At 40.2% G+C, this 18,288-nt stretch overlaps 1 protein-coding gene across 3 annotated transcripts in view; it reads right to left on the bottom strand.

Moving 5' to 3' along the window:
- The window catches only part of LOC129748366 (rho guanine nucleotide exchange factor 11), a 353,958-nt gene that overhangs the window by 230,866 nt on the left and 104,804 nt on the right, over window positions 1-18,288 (bottom strand). For 2 of the 3 annotated variants that reach the window (XM_055742966.1, XM_055742967.1), the window contains 2 exons: window positions 13,066-13,245; window positions 509-1,483 (listed from right to left, as the gene is read on the bottom strand). In XM_055742966.1, the coding sequence (XP_055598941.1) occupies window positions 509-1,483; window positions 13,066-13,245 (1,155 nt within the window). The remainder of the gene's footprint in view (window positions 1-508; window positions 1,484-13,065; window positions 13,246-18,288) is intronic. The other variant, XM_055742968.1, reaches the window with a different exon arrangement.

Raw genomic sequence — 18,288 nt, 5'->3', positions numbered from 1 at the left:
GAATAAGGGGGATTGTTTTGACGAATTACAACCTAAAACTCGTAGTGTTCATGATATGGCTTCTGATTCTGGACTCTGGACTCTTACATACTGTACATCTACTGAAAAATACGTAGTTCTGTCCGCACTTCACCTCGCTTTTTTTTAACTCCCGATTACTCTTCGACTCCTTTCGACCTATCGACTCTTGACTTTCAATTTATAACTTCTGATATCCGATTCTTCACTTTGGACTGTTAACGATTGTTTCTCAACTCTTACTCCCTAGTTTTGAGAGAACAGCGTTGATAATTTTCTACAGATTTATGTGTAATCGACTATTTAAAACGGCTTACATACAATGAGGTGATAGAAGTAGAAAATTGGTGGTGCCTCATAGGTGGAGAGGGAAGAAAAAAAACCATTCGGGACACAGGTTGGTGTAAAAATCACGAGGATTTGGGGGTAGTGGTTCTAGCTCGGCGAAATGTTCGGACACAACATTCCGCCGGGAAGGCAGGGTACTTACGGCTTGCTGGTGGTGCTGATGTTGCTGCAGCTGGTGCACAATGTTGGGACGCTGCGAAAATGGGAATGCGGCCGCCAAACTGTCCCGTACCGGGGTGCAGGTCGTAATCAGCGGGTAGCTCAGCAGAGTATTAATACTGTTCGGGGGTGGTCGCGTGTCCGGACTGTTGACCCGGCCATTGTTGTTGTTGCTAGTACTGTTACAGTTGTTGGTTCCGATGTTGTCATTGTTCAGTATAAGATTCTGATTGACTTCCATCATTCCGGGCTGCCGGGGTGGCAATGGAGGAGGTTCCGCCTGGAGTTCGCCTCCTCCGCCGCGTTCCGTTCCGTGATGGTACATCGTCGCCAGTACCGCCTGTTCCTGCTTCGGGTCGCCGATATTGGCGTGCTTCTTCTTCCGGCTTTTGCTCACCTTCGACGGACCACTTACTATGCTACTTATGTTATTATTATTATTCACACATTTATTATTGGCAGCATTCCCGCCGGCTGCCGGGACGCTGCTTAGTACGGAATGATCCAGATCGGAGACGACAATGTTTCGCCGGGATCCGACAGTGTCGGTCGCATCCAGCGCGGATTCCGACCGTTTTGGAATGTTTCGCTGAGGCAAGGGTGGCGGCTGGTCGTGTTTGCCCAGGTGATGGTGGTTCCGATCCGACAGGCTACTGTTGCTGTACTTCTTCTTGGTCGGCGTTCCTCCATCGCCGGTTCCGAGATGTGCAAAGGGTCCACCACTCAGATGGTTCAGATGGCTGGTCGGGCTGAGACACTCCGGCGTTCCCAAATTCCCACCGGAAGAGTTCGGGGAGCTGACGTTGTCCTTGTCGGCTGATTTCTTTTTCGTTCCCAGGCTAAGGGAGGACAATGACCGGGGAAACCGGGATAGGAATGCTGGTGTGGAGGTGTTCTGGGGTGGGGGTTGTGCAAAAAGTGGTGATGTGGCGGATGTATATGGTGGGAGGGAGATATCCTGCAATTGAAAAAAGTAGAAAGAAGTAGACAAAAGACACGTGTGGTGTTGTTGGCTGCAAAGTGATGTGATTCAATTGGGGTTTTTTTAAGCCATTCCGTTTGTTCGGATGTTTTAGAATGGACGAGAGAAAGAGCGAGCAAGAGATCGCGGCTTATAGCGAAAGAAAAAGGGCGAAAGGAGTTTAATCGGTGCGCTCAAATAGTATGTGCGTATGCATGATACGAATTAAATCTCCACGTTCCGTAGTAGATGTATAACTAACGATGGATCAATCGGTTGAAGATACTGACAGGATTGGTTAAAAAGGGGGATTAAAACAAGAAAGTTATCACTCGTAATGGAGGTGGTGCAAATTATACTTCATTGGTGCTGAATTACGATTACAATTGTTAACCTTAACTAGTTAAATGTTTTTTGCATTATACGTTGAAAATGTATGTATAAAAGATCTCTTTATAGTTTTGTTTTTACAAAGAACTTCCAAAGATTTCACGAATTGTCATAATGAGGCGTCAGACAACGATGACGGCCGAGAGAATTAAAATACTTAAAAACCTCTAATCACCGATAATGCTACTGGAAAATACAACAAGCCATAAAGGAACATTCATTCAAGGTATCAAAACCGGCTATTCGACTTGCTCATCACAAAATTTAGAATAGAGAATAAGCTGGTTTTATCCCAAATAAAACAACAGAACAAAACAATATTGAGCATGAGATCATGTTTTTGAGGAAGCCTTCTCTGAAAAATAGAGAGGCACTCAAGTAAGAAGCAGCGTTGCCAGACCTACGGATTTCTCCATAGATCTACGAATTTTAAGCACTTCTACGGATCTACGAAGCGACGCTCGAAATCTACGTTTTTTTAGCATTTCCTACGGATTTCGGAAATTATAGGGATTCTGCGATTATCGAAAAAAATATAGGGATTCTGCGGATAAACGAAAATTCTAGCTGACGACCGAAAAAAAGGTCTTCAAGTTTCATTTAGCCAAAACCAGTACATTTTTCGTCAAACCTTTACGGATTTGAGCGGTTTGCAATCTGGCAACGCTGGTAATCTGTGGTATATTCGACGAACTTTCTACTGCAATTGGTAGGCTTTTCAAGGGGCACCAGGCAAAGCCCAGAGGTCCTGGAGCATGGCTTCCCATTCAAAGAAGACTTTCACTATAGTTCTGGATGGTATCAAGGTGGAATATTGGTGGCAGTATGGTGCTGTATTTGTACATGCCTTTCTCAGATATTCTTGATCTGATGGAATCAGAGGCCAGCAAAGACGTTGTGAGGAAAGGAGCCGAATAGATCGAGATAGTGAAAAACTGCGATTATTCAAGGAATAAGCACAATGACAGGCCACTGAAGTCTCAAGTCCCACACAAGCTTGTAGCATTATAATTAAGATCGTGTAGCTATTTTGTTTTGTGTTTGTAGTCCGACCATCTGAGTCAAAAACCTACCAAAGAATGAGTGTTTAGAATTTAGAGTGCAAATAACAAACGCGCACATGGGATGAAAAACGAAAACAAGAATCAATAAAACAACATCAACGAAAGGAAACAAACTAAGCGTCAGCATTTGCCAATGCAACTTTGACCTTGATCGTTCCTCTCCTGCAAAAATTCGCGATCGCTGTTGGGAAGAAATAGCAGGAGCATCAGTGCAATGGCTTCCAAAACATCGGAAGCCATTGCACTGCTATTACCGAATTACGCCGTCGTAGGGTGTGAGCAAGAGGCGAATCGCCTTCTCGTCATCCACACAAACGACGGTGGAAGTTTTCCTTGGCAACACGCAGGTGGGTTTTTTGGGAGCTGAGCCGTCGCTCAAGAGCCGATCGCTTTTCGGGACTCGATTTTCGCTATTTTGGTTTTGCGAGTCCCGTTTTTGCGTAAGTAAATTGCGGATGTCGTGAGAGCCAGAAAGATCGAGTCGGAAATCGTCGAAGGTGCTCCGAACAGCTGCGTACGCCCGCCGGAGCAGTACAGCCAGGCGAGGTTGCCAAAAACTGTGATATGCCATACTGCATGAGGAAACCGAACTGTGATATGATTCTCGTTATTGTTTGGATGTTATGGTAGGAAAAACGGGCCCGTGAGTAAATCTAATGTAAGCTGTGGAAGTCAATTATTGTAGTGGTGTTCAACTTGTTTCAAGCTCTACATGGATTTCAGGAGACAGGAGATATATCAGGCTTAGGCAGAGTAATCGAGATGAGAATCATGATCTTCTAAACGGCCAATAATGCACTTCGTTACGTACAAAAACCATTATCCGTGTGGACCACATCATCGATCTGGGCGTTATTCTCGACCGACGATTTTTTTTTTGTTTCGAATATATAAGTCGTTTTACCATATTTATGGCATTCGCGACTTTATCAACGGTGCAGTTGGCGGATCGTTATTGAAAAACTTATCCGATACAACTGTGTTCGACGTTTGCTCTTGGGCTCGATTTCGCGGACATCGGCTCAGGAGACAACAGACTTGCCAACTGAGCTATATCACAAGCCCACGACCGACGATGATTTCGAGAGAATTATAGAGGAATGACTGATCTCGTCGGATGAAATTGCAGTATGATCCATGAGGACCAACCTGGTTATCCAAACAGAGAGAAGTGGGTACATAACTCATGATGGGGAAACGACCAGGTAGGTTTCTGCCGAAGGTACCTTAGGGTGTATGGTTACCGGAATTGTAGATCCTACCGTCCAACGATTTGTTTTTTGGGGAATTTCCGTGTAAAGTTGTGTTTTTCCGATTCCGGAGAGTCCACTGAATCACACTATCACAATTTTAGTTGCAAAACGCGCATTTATTAAAACGAATAATATTTGAACCTTTATTTATTCTAATTTACAATCTAACTTAACGAATTAGTGTGTTCACGAATATTTCCGATGCCGAGCGATGGTTGGCTTATAGTGGACGAAGATCAACTGCTTCGGGTGATCGCGCCAAAATCGTCGGGTACTGTCGGCTACTACTTCTGTGCTAGTCGACGACCACATCTTCGAGTCCTCTAGGTAGTAACTATCTCACTTAAGTGAGCTGGTGTAGTACGGTGTAGCAGTTGACAGTATGAGATGAACGGATCGAGGGGCTTTTGTATAAACATTCCCAACCCCCCTGAAATGACTACATTTCAGAAGCCTTCTGTTCGTCTGCAGGATCCGTGGTGATGGGAAGAAGGCAAATCTTGTTAATGGCCCTCTTGGTCTAGCCTTTAGCAGTCTTGAGTGTAACGACTCTCTTCACACCGTCGTCGCCAGGGTGAAGCTAATGGATACGGGCCATTTTCCAGTTCATCTAGGGTTGGTTTTCGTCGATCATAATGACGAGTTTGCCGGGCTGGATGTCAATAGGAGGAGTGCCAGTTGATACCGTTTTCGCTGCATTCATTTTGGATTTCTTCGTGGCGGTTCGGGTTTTCAGCTTCTTGATAAGTTCCTTCATGGTATTTCGTGCGCCGACGAAATTCGTTCCGTTGTCGGAATACAGGTTGCGACATTTACTATTCCTCGCAATAAAACGACGAAGTGCCTGAATGAATCTCTGGGTGGACAGATCGGAAACTAGTTCCAAATGGACTGCCTTTGTGGCAAAACAAACGAAGACGGCCACGTACGCCTTCACGGGACCTTTGCGAAATCCTTGTCGAATATAAACTGGCCCAAAATAATCGACGCCGGTGTTGGTGAATAGTTTGTAAACGGTAATTCTTGTTTTCGGTAAATGGGACATAAATTGCTGTTGTAAGTTTGGTTTTGCTCGGAAACAAATCAAACATTTGTGGATAACCTTTCGACACAAATTCCTTCCTCCTAATGGCCAAAATTTCAGTCGAATCTAGCTCAACAGCAATTGACAACCAGCATGTAGTAGACGGCGATGATAACAATCAGCTAGTAGCTCTGCAAACGGGTGCTTTCCTGGGATGACCATCGGGTGTTTCGCATCTTCGGGCTGTTCGGAATTTTGCAGTGGACCACCAATGCGAATAAGTCCATCCTCGTCGAGTCTCGGGACGTACCAACGAAGTTTGGATGATCGATGTACAGGATTACCTTTTTGTAAGGCACAATATTCTTGGGGAAAATAATCTGTTTGTACCATACGAACCAGTCGGTGTTCTGCATCGTGGAGTTCTTGGGTGAGAAGAGGTGTCGAATTTAATTTCTCCTTATCTGGGGTTCGTAGATACTTCACAAAGCGTCGTAAATAAGCGGTAGTTCGAACCAACTTAGTGTAATCGTTGAATTGGGAAAAATAAAAATCACTAAATTCCTTTCTCGAGTTGGGGAAAATAACGTTGGGATGCGCTTACGCTCTAAATCAAAATCAATATTTTCAGCTTCGGGGTGTGAATCTGACGGTGGTCCATTCCACCATGCTTTGTCGTGTATCACCAATTCCGGATCCAAACCTCTCGAAAGCTGATCTGCCGGGTTGAGCTTTGAAGTAATTCTGCCGAAATAAAGGCGTCACACAATTCCAACCTTGGGATGGTAACCCTTTTCAGTGGGGAAACGCGAGATCTCGATGTGATCAGAGACACGGTCACCTGTCCGTCATCATCTTGAGAGCGCAGGTACACGCATACACCGTATGCTGCTTCGGAAGCGTCGGAAAGGAAGTGAAGCTCCGAAGAAACAGGATGATAAATTCCAACAAAACGGGGTATGCGCAATGCTTGAAGTTTGGGTAATAAAGAATAAAATTGGGTCCATCTTCCAACAAGTTCTTCGGGTAAATTGTCATCCCAACCAAGAGCTTCGTTGCTTGTATTTTTTAGCAGCTAAATTTCCTGCATGAATAGTTTAGCTCTTGTGACAACGGGTCCAAGCATTCTAAGAAGGTCGAAGATTTTTGCAATCCGAGATAGAATAACTCTTTTGGTAAGAGTTTCCGATGAATCTGGTGAAAACTCCAAATTGAACCGAAAAGTATCCGTTTTTGGCTCCCAAACCAATCCTAGGGTTTTGACTGTTTTCTCAGCTTCAAAATCAATCCCGTCACCAAACGGAATGGCCAAATTGTCCTCGCTAATAATACCTTCCAGGGCCGCTGGAATATTGGACACTCATTTCCGCAGACGAAATCCGCCACTTTGAGTGAGATCGTCGAGCTGTTTCCGAAGCAACTTTGCTTCATCTACATCCATAGCTCCCGTGATGACGTCGTCCATGTAAACGTCTTTTCCAAGTCTTTTTGCAGCCAAAGGGCAATTTTCCGCCTCATCTAAACTCGGTTGTTTAAGTACACGTGTCGCTAGAAAAGGAGCTGGCTTTGTGCCGTAAGTAACGGTCAACAGTTCAAGGGTGTCGATGGGGTCAGTTGGGGAAAAACGCCACAAGATTCGCTGCAGTGGCAAGTCGGCAGCATCGATCCAAACCTGCCGAAACATCTTTTCGACATCAGCGATCAGAAATATGAGAAAAAACCTGCTCCGAATAATCAAAGTCCGCAAATCATCTTGGATAACTGACCCATTTAAAAGTGCGTCGTTGAGGGAAATTCCGTTTGTTGATTTGCCCGAGGCATCGTACACAACCCGAACACGTGTTGTGGTGCTGGAAGCTTTTATTACCGGATGATGGGGAAGATAGAAGTGGGGAATATTGTCATTGGGTTCCACAACTTTTCTCATATGACCATGACTTCGCCGATTCCTTCCTCAAGACAGGAAGGTCAAAGATGGTCTGAACCTACCGTTTTTTCAAAACCTTGTTGTTAGAATACCGAGCTACAAGCAAGTCCCATGCGATCATATAATTCGATCGTGTCAGAGCTAACGATGAAATTACCGATAATGCTTCTCCTTCTAATTGGCTTCGCAAGTAATGAAATTTTTCAATCATTGGCAAGTCAGGCGAATGATGAATTAACGACAAGAATAAGTCCCGAAAGGCCAACCAATCTTCTACATTTTCCGAGAATTTAGGCAGACTTATTAGTGGCAACTTAACATGTGGATGCGAGGAGGTAATAATGGTGGACTCATGAGTCGGTAAGGCAGCACTAATTTCGGAGCTGCGGCAGCACTAATTTGCGGAGCGGAAATTGGTATAAACAACTCATGAACGACCGAGGAGGTAACCAAAGTTCCAGAAATTTAGGCTTGATAACCTTGTAGAGGTCGTATAACAATCAGGTAGAAAAGATCTTCCATACCAAGTGGTAGATTTGTTATTTATTTCTGATCAACGGATCACATGTTGATCCAAATGATTACTTAAAATTAAAGTTAAAAACAAAACATTTTAATCTAACTATGGGATTCTCAAGGCCCTAATCACTTTTCTTCGGAAAACATCCCTCGAAACGTCGAAGTCAAAATGCTCCGAAAAACGGTTGGACGATCCCATTGCACCGATGAGGACGCTGTTAGCTTCGTAATTGTTCATTCGAAAGGGAATGTACAATTGAAGATCCTGATTTCTGAATCCACGGGGTCGTACACTAAGCGGAATAGCCTCCAGTAGCGTGGGACAATCGATTCGCGGTCGGCAACAAATGAGGCACATGTTGCTTGTCTGCAGGCTTGAAGGGTATCGATATCTATGAGGCAGCATCGATTTTTGTAGCTAGGCAAGCGAAAAGGGTCTTGCCAGTTAAGGTGTCTGGGCATATCGCAAGAATCGCCGCTGAATGACCTCGAGCCGATCGACACCGTTCTGGTAGTAGGGACACCAGACAGCCAAAGCGTATTCAAGGACGGAACGAACAATGCTGCAGTATAAGGTTTTCAGGCAATATACGTCCTTGAAGTCCTTCGCCACTCTTAAAAATGAAACCAAGACTTCTGGATGCTTTGTCAATCACGTACGTGGTGTGTGCCTTGAATTCCAGGCGCTGATCTAATATTACGCCAAGATCGTTAATGTGGTTCACACGTGAGATGGGTTCGTCTCCAGGGGAGAATTCCGCAATTAAAGGCTGCCGCTTACGAGAAAAGCTGATGACTGCACATTTGCTACGGTTTAATGGCAGGCAGTTAATGTCGCACCAATCAGCGAAGAGGTTTGACATTGCAGAAAATCTATGCCTATGGTGTAAAATAGTTTTAGGTCATCAGCATAGCAAAGTTTGGGGACGTCAAGGAGTGACAACTGACAACACGTAGTTGAAATAAATTAGGAAAACATCGGTCCTAGATGGCTACCTTTGGGCACACCGGAAATGGCAGGGAACTGCCTGGAAAAGGTATCACCCGTTCGAACAATCAATTTACGACCAGTTAAGTAACTGCGGAACCAACCAAGTAGAGTACCACAGAATCCTAAGCGTTCGAGTTTTTCGATGACAATCTCATGGTTCACCTCGTCGAATGCAGCGGACAGATCGGTATAGATTGCATCAGTTTGAGATTTGGCAGTAAAAATTTCATGCACAAAAAAAAGTGAACGTTAACAAGTTACTTTTCGTAAAGCGTTTGGGCATGAATCCGTGTTTATCATTGGAGATGATATTTTTGCAGATCGTGAAAAAAGGATCCAAGACCATCGATTCGAATAGTTTGGCAATTGAACATAAGGCAGAGTCCACGGAAATTGTTAACATCTCTCCTATCTCCTTTTTTATGTACCGGGAACATGTAAGCATCCTTCCATAGTAGAGGGAAGGTGGCTCTATCTAGCGAAGCTTGAAAAATGAGCCGAATAGGGGTCAGCAAAACAGGCATGAAACTTTTTAGAAAAGCAGCTGGTACCGCGTCCGGGTCCGTAGAAAAGGAATTCTTGAGCATCGCTGCTGCTCTAGAGATGACTGCTTCCTCGATTTCAATGCCATTTATTGAAAAGCCCAATGGCGAAACGTTCCTGACAGCGCTAGCTAAATGTTCTGGGGATGTTGAAGCTGAAGTGAAGATACTGAAAAATTTTTGGGCGAAGTGATCGCAGATTCCACAGTCAGTCAGAGTTCGCCGTTATGCCGTCAAGAAACATGTTTGAAGGTATGCCAGGTTCTTTCCGATGAATATTTACGTGTTTCCAAAACATCGTTCACTGGCTTTTTTTAAACGGAGTTAAGTTTACGATATATACGCTTAATGTAGGATGATTTTCGCTTCTTTTAGTTTCGAAGAGCACATCTTTTTGCCGTCTTCAGTTGTCGCAGTTCAATCGTGATCCAGGGGATTCGCATATTCCGCCACATTTTGCATTTTGAAACGTGGCGATCGATGACATTATTCAGAATGTGTGAAAAGGTATCAGCGGCAGCGTTGGGATTTGATAGATCAAGCTCAGATACCCAGTCGATAGTGCCCAGAATGTGAGAGATGTCGTCGAAGTTAGCGTTCTTAAAGTCGAGGTAGAAGGTCGCTGGTTTTTCTACTGTAGCGTTCTGCCTAGTTACTTCAAGCGATGTCAATAGAGCCGGGTGATGTGGGACTACTTGAACAAGCGGTGCAGGAGCGAATTCGATGATCGGTAAACGAGATCCATCATTGGCAAAGCAGAGATCCAGCGTACCACCGTATTCGTTCACTACGCCGTTGATCTGGCGCAAGGTCGCTGCACTCAGGGAGTCCAATATGATGCTTGAAGGCGCCGAAAAAGTAGAGCGTGCTGGGTCCAGGGGGAACAGAAAGCTGCATGGTTGGAGCACCACTTCAATAAATAGAGCAAGCAAGGAAGGGATACAAAACAAAGCCCAAATATACGTGTACAGGTCACATATAATGACGAGGCGATCGTTGTTACAAGTTACAAAAACCATCCTCAGCTTAGCCGAATTTGTATCTGCCCTTTTTTTAAGCTACATATCTACAAGAAAAAGCCTTTGTGGAGGATCTCTTAGGAAAGGTGTCTCTCGACAGTAGATATTCCAGAAATACGCTCCGTTTAGGATGACGTTCTTTGAAGGTCGTTTGATTCGAGCTCGCCAGGACCCCTCGTTCGTGCTTGAAATTAGACCCCACCTTTGTAAAACATTTTCGAACTCACGTACGCCCGTGAGCAATTTGACAGCTAGTTTAGAAGACAGAATAAATTTGCAAATCATTGTATCGCTAAAGTTGTAGCCAGCAGATTATAAAATACGTTAGTTTTCGCCAGTTTTCACTTGAATAGTCGCATATATTTAACCAGTTCAGGATTCTACTAGCCTTCTAGCAGAGCTAGAACCGTAAGTTGTTGAATTCACCCTTTAATTGTTGCGATAAATATCAAATCATTACTTTAACAGGTAGAGCCTGAAAAGCCGCGTGTCCGCGCACATTCTTCTCAATTACGAGCATACAGAAACTAATTTGTAAGTAATTATCTTTCCATTTAAACGAACTATGCTAACAGTAAATAAATATTTACAGTTTGAGCTGTTTACAAAATCGAGCTGCTTCAAAAAGCGTTTTTTATCGCTCCTATCCCGAACAAGGAGTTTTTTTTAAAGCTTCTGAACAAGATGAGAAAATAGAGTCGGTGTAGAAAATTTTTATTTTTAATACACTGATTAAGTACGAGCTGAGAGATTGACGATCAACGCGAAATATCAGTAGATGAAAAGTGGTTTTAATTGCATTTTTCTTGTTTTTACCTTTATACCTACCATTGGTAAAAACGGATGAAAAAATAAATATCCAGTTTTTTGGCAAAAGTTATTGAAACATTTTTTTCCATACAGGTCTGACCTAAAAAAACTCGTGCTCTTGCATGAACAAACTTGACTTACTTTGAAGCTCGAAGAGATAAAAATGTATAATCAACTACCTACAACAATTTCAATAAACTTAAAACGCAAGACCCTCCAAAATATTCAAAGATTAACTAACTTACTTAAGAAACACTACGGGGGCAAAAATATAACACAAACGATACCATGTATTGATAAATAATAAGTGAACAAAACACAACAGCAACATCTAAACAGAAACAAAATAAAAACAAAACAACTAAAATTACGAATTCATACACTCACAAGGCGCGCAATCCCAACAACGATATAAAAACGATTAAAATCTGCCGCGCAAGTTGAACAATGAAAACAATCGATGGAATAACGAAACAATTGACGATTAAGGAAACGATAATTTCGAACCCTTTTTTGCCAAGAACTTTGCAAAACGACGAACGGATTTAACAAATCATGATCAACGGAAAACATTGAAGGGACACACCGACAGCAGAACAAACATGGGTGAGCGCCAATAACGGTGAAACACACGCACAGATAATGACCCTCCCACCCCCAAAAAGGGTGGAATTGATGTAATTGCTAAGACCCCCTGCTGTGCCTTTGAAGGGCAGCCGTGAAAATTGGTTGCTCCATTAGGGTACCCACCCGCGCCGCCATTATAATTTTACTCACAACAGACTCAAAAACACAAACAGCGCACATTCATCCGGACATAACAAAAACAACAATCCAGTTGCCGGCCGGGTTCTATTAACTAATTAATCCGCGCCGATGAGAAATTGTACCAGAGTGTGATTAATTTGCGAATACATGCTCTCATGATTCGTTGACTGCCGATGAGCCTTCTAATTCATCGGTAAGGTAGCCGAGTCAAGTCAGCCACTCAGTAAGTAAGTGGATAAGCTAGTAAGTAAGTCAGTAAGTGAAGCTAATCTTTGAAGTTTGCCGACTGCCAAATCGGATTGCAACAAAAAAACACACAATATGGCTACTTCGTGAACAAACTACAATTATGATTAAGCGGCGCTTGACGAGATTGTCGTCGCTTCGGGGCGCATCGTGGGAATTATTTTATTTTTATTCATAGGCATCATGACGGTTTTATCAAGCTAAACTTTAATTAAATTGAAATTACCAAATAGTTTTTAATTTGGAATATTTTTTAATCATTCGAAACGCGGATGTAATATTCTAATTCTAAGTCGTTGATTTTCTTGGCTTTGATTACGATTTCCCTATCGCATGGTGGATCGTTTAACGTTTTATCATTTTGTGACTTTTCAAAACTGATGCTAAAAAAGTCTCGATCGTCAATAGTGGGTGAACCATCCCGTTCAGTTTCTGAACTCATAAACATTTCAATAGGAAGGTTCATATGACCGATCATGATCGTTAGAGAAGGAAAAAGAAAAGAAAAAAAAACAAAGACTGTGGTACAAAAAAATCTCTCACTCTCAAACAACAACTCGCCATTCGAACCATTCAATCGTCAGTCCCATGTCTGAGGTCACGTTCACACTTTCCACTGATGATGATATCATTCAACGGAAACAAATCTCGGGGTAATTTAAACAAAAAAAGGAAGGAAAAAATCTCAAACTAATCAATATTCGACCAACTACATCAATAAGGAGAAAAAGTCAAACTGCAAAACCGTATACGAAATTTAACATCCAGCTAGAAGGAATGAAATGGAAAAAAAGTCGCAGAGAAAGGAACACAACTTTCAGGTTGCTTCCTAGAAGTTTCGAGCTTCGTGTTCTTCTGCTGGACCAAAAAATAAACGTAAATGATTAACAAGAGATACTTTTGCGTTCTCTCATACGTAAATATGACATGCCATGCGTTAACGCGTTTCTTACTCTATAGGGAGCAGGGATTCAATGGTAGGTACGTAATGTAACAGATACTAACTAGGATCCCGATTTTTGTTACCTCTCCGCACATCTGGGACAGTTCCTCCTGGAGCTTCTTGATGGTGGCCTCGGCTCGGAGACTCTCGGGCGTTCGCTGTTTGTTGCTCGAGTTCAGGTTCTCCAGGTTCTTCTTCTCCTGCTCCAGCATCAGCCGCAGGGTTTTGATTTTGTGGAACTCCATCTCCCGTTGCTTGGCATGCTGGAAGAGAGAAGAAAGAGATTGAAATGGATCATTAGAAGCCAGAAGATTTTGAATGGTATCATGAGAGCTAAATTTAGTATTAATAACACCAGGCAATAAAGTTTACGTTTTCTGAGGAGCAAATAATTAAACCTTTCCAAGTTGTTTGTAAAATATCTGTTCAAAACTATTTCAAAGATATTTGACCTTTAGTTTGCGTGCGTTCCCCTGACCGCAAATGTTGACCGATCTTGATGATTTATTATTCATTATTCATAATTTATTCTAGTTTTCTAACTGGTTGTTTCGAATGTAAGGATTGCTTCAATGTAGAGTTTTCCGCCAAGAGCCGGCTAGTTTACGAGAAATTTGCAATTGAAAAAGATGCACATCAACTCGACATCGTAGTTGAAAATAGAACATTGCCAAAAAGTCGCTGTAAATATCCGTTATCCTCGGAATCGTATCTTTTTCACAGTCATTGCTTAGATTACAAGTAAATTGAACATTCTGCATTAAAAATTTGAAAAAATAGTGCACAATATTGTTTTAATAACAATCGTCCACACTTACTCCGTTGTACCTTACTTCAAAACGAACTTTTGATAAAAGTGATTAAATCACCTAGTAGTGAGATAGGAAAATTATTTTTTTGTAATTTTCATTTTAGAGCTGCCATGTCTTAAGCAAGTTTCTAGATTTTAAAAGTGTAGTAATTTTGTTGAAGACGTCAACATCGTAGAAGCTAACCATAAAAAGATAGAAGGGTTCAAATATAAAAAATATATCAAAATTTTCAATTTATTAACGATATCTCAAACATGCAAGTTAATTTTTAGACATTTTTAGTTTTTTCAATATATCATATTTCAGTCTGAATATTGTTATTAAGTATGTTCTACAAAACTGTTCCATTTTAAGTGACCTAAAATTTGTTCAAACATGCATGTATAAGCTCTGTCTGAAAAGATACCAATAGTAAATATCCATAGTAAATATCAAGCTTATTTTAGCTCCAAAAAAGGTAGCCATTTGCTTAGCAGCAGTAGCCAGCAATCGCTAAATTCATTACGGAGGCGATCGAAAATTTGACAAAAAGTTCACCAAACAGCCGTGTTTTGATCCCACGCCCTTTTTCATGAAAGTCAAGGAGGCTAACTCCTTGACCACTAGTGAGCGTCGAGAAATGTAGCTGAATTTAAGTGTTCAATTACCAGTCTTCCCATTCACAAAATGAACTCAATAAATATCAGTTCGCTTATCCTCCAAAAAACATACTGGCCATCTTTTTTTACATTGATTTGTTTTTTAAATTTAAATCAATTATCGTTTAACTAGGAAATTTGAAGTCTAAAAATGAAACATCTTTGAATAGTAAGAGCTCGGCAGAAGTTCTCTATGTGTTTTTTGTACTTTTTGTTTTTAATGAAACCTTGTTGAGGAGCCTGGAGTTGCGTTTCTATCACTATGAGGTTCAGTTGAATTCAAGCTTGCGCCCCGAAAAGATGATGATTATGGAAAAAACATCCAATATGTTGTTTGGTGGAGTGATAGATAACTGAAGAATTAAGCTGAAACTATTTTTCTAATAAAGTGATTAGAAATTTATGTGATAAAAAAACACGGCGGCTGTATCATTGGTCAAAGGGTAAAGGATTGACATCGAGAAAAAGCCCAATCTACTTCCCGGAGAGTCCTGAAAGCATGCTATGCTATGCTATTTGTTTTTTTGCTTTCGATTTCCTTCAATCATTATCGTATGATTCAGTAATAAGAAATCCATTATTGGGTCATATGTATCCAAAAATAATTTACACTCTGTAAGAAAGGCTCCAATCCACTGTTAGGTGTATTAAACCTGGTTTTTTCATCCGCTTTCATTTTTTAAATAACCTATGAAAATATGTGAAAAACCATTAATTACTGCAATTTTTTGGCCAAAACCTTAAAAATTTAAAATAAAGGTTTTGAACAAATTAAATATTGACTTTCCTTAAACCTGCAAGAACGTTAAACTTCTGTGAGAAAAGGTATAGAAGATATCTATTTGTTTCCTTCACCCCATTCTGTAAAATACTGGATTTTTATCGAGTTTTTATGAAAAAGTTTTAAACCAAATTAAGTTTAAGATATTTTTCAAAGTAAACATCAAATCGCTTTGGAGTATTTAACGAATTTATCGAATGAAAAACTTATTTTAATAAAACTTCTTTAAGTAATGTCAGTAATACTTGTAATGGTATGTGTAGTGTAGAAATTGAAAAATTAAATTTTTTTTGACCATTTATCATTACAGAATTCATCACAAGGATTTCCAAAGAATTCAAAGATCCCTACTGCCTACGATCTCTGTACTATTCTCTTGTACGATCCAACTTGGAAACTGCATCGGTTGTATGGAGTCCTTACACAGCATACTGGGCTAAGCGTATCGAATCAGTCCAATCGAGATTCGTCAAATTCGCCCTCCGATTTCTACCCTGAAACAATCCTGATACTCTTCCTGATTATAAACACCGATGTTTATCGATCGGAATGGAAACGCTCTCCGAAAGGCGCATAATTGCACGAGCTGTCTTCATTAAAAAACTCATTGACTACGAAATTGACTGTCCCGGATTATTACATCAAATCAACATCAACATCAGACCACGGATTTTAAGAGGTAGAGAATTTCTGCGCATCGATTTCCAGCGAACCAACTACGGACAGCAGGAACCACTTCGAGCTATGTTTAAAGAGTTCAATCATTTTTACGACCTGTATGATTTTCATATTTCAACTGATGTTTTTAGGACTAAAGTTAGGAATAGTAATCAGTTAGCAAGTATCACTATGTAAGCTTAGTTAGATTCTGTTTCTCGTTTTCTATTCATGTAGACAATACTGTCAGATGAAATTTCTAATTCAAATACAAATACAAATACAAATACAAATTATTTTTATCAAAATATTATTCCTTAATTGAACGAAGTAGGTATGTTGGGTCAATGTCCAATTTTCCACCTGTGACGTTAACCTCCACTAACTGATCACTTCGGGTCACGATGATTGGAATGCTTTCCGGGTCAATATAGGGGGAAACACAATTCGCTCTTCTTCAACTATTTATTGGAGAAACAATTTTCTTATACGAAAAACTCTTTATTTGAAGGAAGAAAGATGTACTCTATTTGCTGGCTGTATTTCGAATGAAACAATCTATGTAAAATAGTCCTAAGGAAAACTCCTGTGCTAGTAATACTTGCGCTAGTGTAGTTATTAGGGTTGGGAGATACTAACAAACCTAATTCTTACCTAACGTTACCTACGTTACGGAACAAGGTATAATAAAAAAAATCATAATTAATGTTTTTTCATAATTAGTTTTTTTCATGATTGATTTCACTAAAAAACGTATAACAGGGTTGCTAGCGATTTTTCGTTTTAAAATTCCAAAATTTTCCCCGTTTTTTCCCCGGTTAGAAATGATTATTTTCTCATTTAATGTACTCGTTTTCTTAAATATTAAATCATGATGAATAAAAAAATTTGTTAACCGGTTAAGAAGTGTATTCAAAAAAAATTAACAGTTTGTTTTGTGAATAACTTTTGAATACATGGATGTAAATTGATGAAATTATCAGCGAAGTTACCTGGTAATGTAATGTTCACATACGCTAATTTGTATGATATTCTGTCAAGTTGTTTTTGAGATAGCGTCCAATGAAAAAATATTTGTACTTTAATTATTGGGCAACACGTGCGCCATCTATGATGTATACTTTGAACCACCCTTTTTTTAAATCAAGACAATTTTTTATTACGTTTTCTGTTTCCTGTTTTTTTATCACCTTCAAAATAACTAAAAATTTTGAATTTGGTCAAAGTTATAACAAATTTAGCCGATTGTTCTGTTTCGGCACACAAACAACATATGTATTTAATTTTTTATCACTCCACCACCGTTTTTGCGTAATAGCACGATTCCAGATCCAACTTTGACAGAGTATAAACTTTGTGGGACCTTTTGAAGAGAAAACGGTCGCATTATTTTTAGACATTCATCCTGTCAATCGTTATGAAAGAATCAATAATTTGCAGTTTCCACAGATCGTTAGCCTGCTCAAGTACAAGGTATTAAGTTTTAATTTTTTTATCCTTGTTTATCTCCGGGAAATACAGGCGAGACTTGCCAACGAAAAGTTTCTGGTTGGAAACCTACCAGGTGACCACTAAAGAGTTCGTTTTGCTGTCTATTACGAAGCAGTCCAAATATTTTTCGCACGATTTTACCACCGTATTTTTTTTACCGGTGGGCAGCTTTCAACCCTGTAGAAATTAAGTCAAGCCTATTTGAAAGTCAGCTAGACGAATCAGTCAGAAAAAATGAGTTTTTTATCACTTCCTCAATCATATTTTCGGATTGAGCTTGAAAAAACCTCTCACATTCCTCTCACTTCATGGAATCAGCAATCTTCACTTTTATTCAAATTTTAACTCACAAATGGATCCTCTAGGACTTCTTAAATGAATAACCATGTGAACTTTAGTCGAATAGTTGATTTTCAGCTGTTTTTGGGTCTCCTACTGGGACTATTCTAGATTTTTCTCGATCCTGCCCAAAAAATTTTGTCAATGAACTTCAGTATTGGACGCTATCTCAAAAACCTCTTGACAGATTGTCACCAAATTTTACATGTTACACGTACATGTTACATTACTAGGTAGCTTCATTGAAAATTTCATCAATTTCCATCCATGCATTCAAAAGTTATTCGCGAAACAAAGTGTTGCATTTTTTTTTCGAATACACTACTTTTAGAAATCATGACAAATACTTTGGCGTCTTTTCGTATCAAATTGACAAGTTTTCATGATTTTTAAATCGAATCTAACGAAATTGGCATCTATTCGTTGTTTTACTCCCCAGTTTCAATAGTTTTTCAAAAAAAAAATCGAGGTCAATTGATCTTAAATCAGCTTGTCAACATGAATGGGGATTTGTCTTACAAAACATAAAATCACTAGATTGCAGGAAAATATTTAGTTATTTTCTGAATGTAGTTATATTTTTTGTGC

This window comes from Uranotaenia lowii, chromosome 2 (assembly GCF_029784155.1).
Source record: "Uranotaenia lowii strain MFRU-FL chromosome 2, ASM2978415v1, whole genome shotgun sequence".
Lineage (NCBI taxonomy): Eukaryota > Metazoa > Arthropoda > Insecta > Diptera > Culicidae > Uranotaenia > Uranotaenia lowii.
The sequence above is the reverse complement of the archived record's forward strand: the minus strand, read 5'-3'. Positions and strand labels throughout refer to the sequence as shown.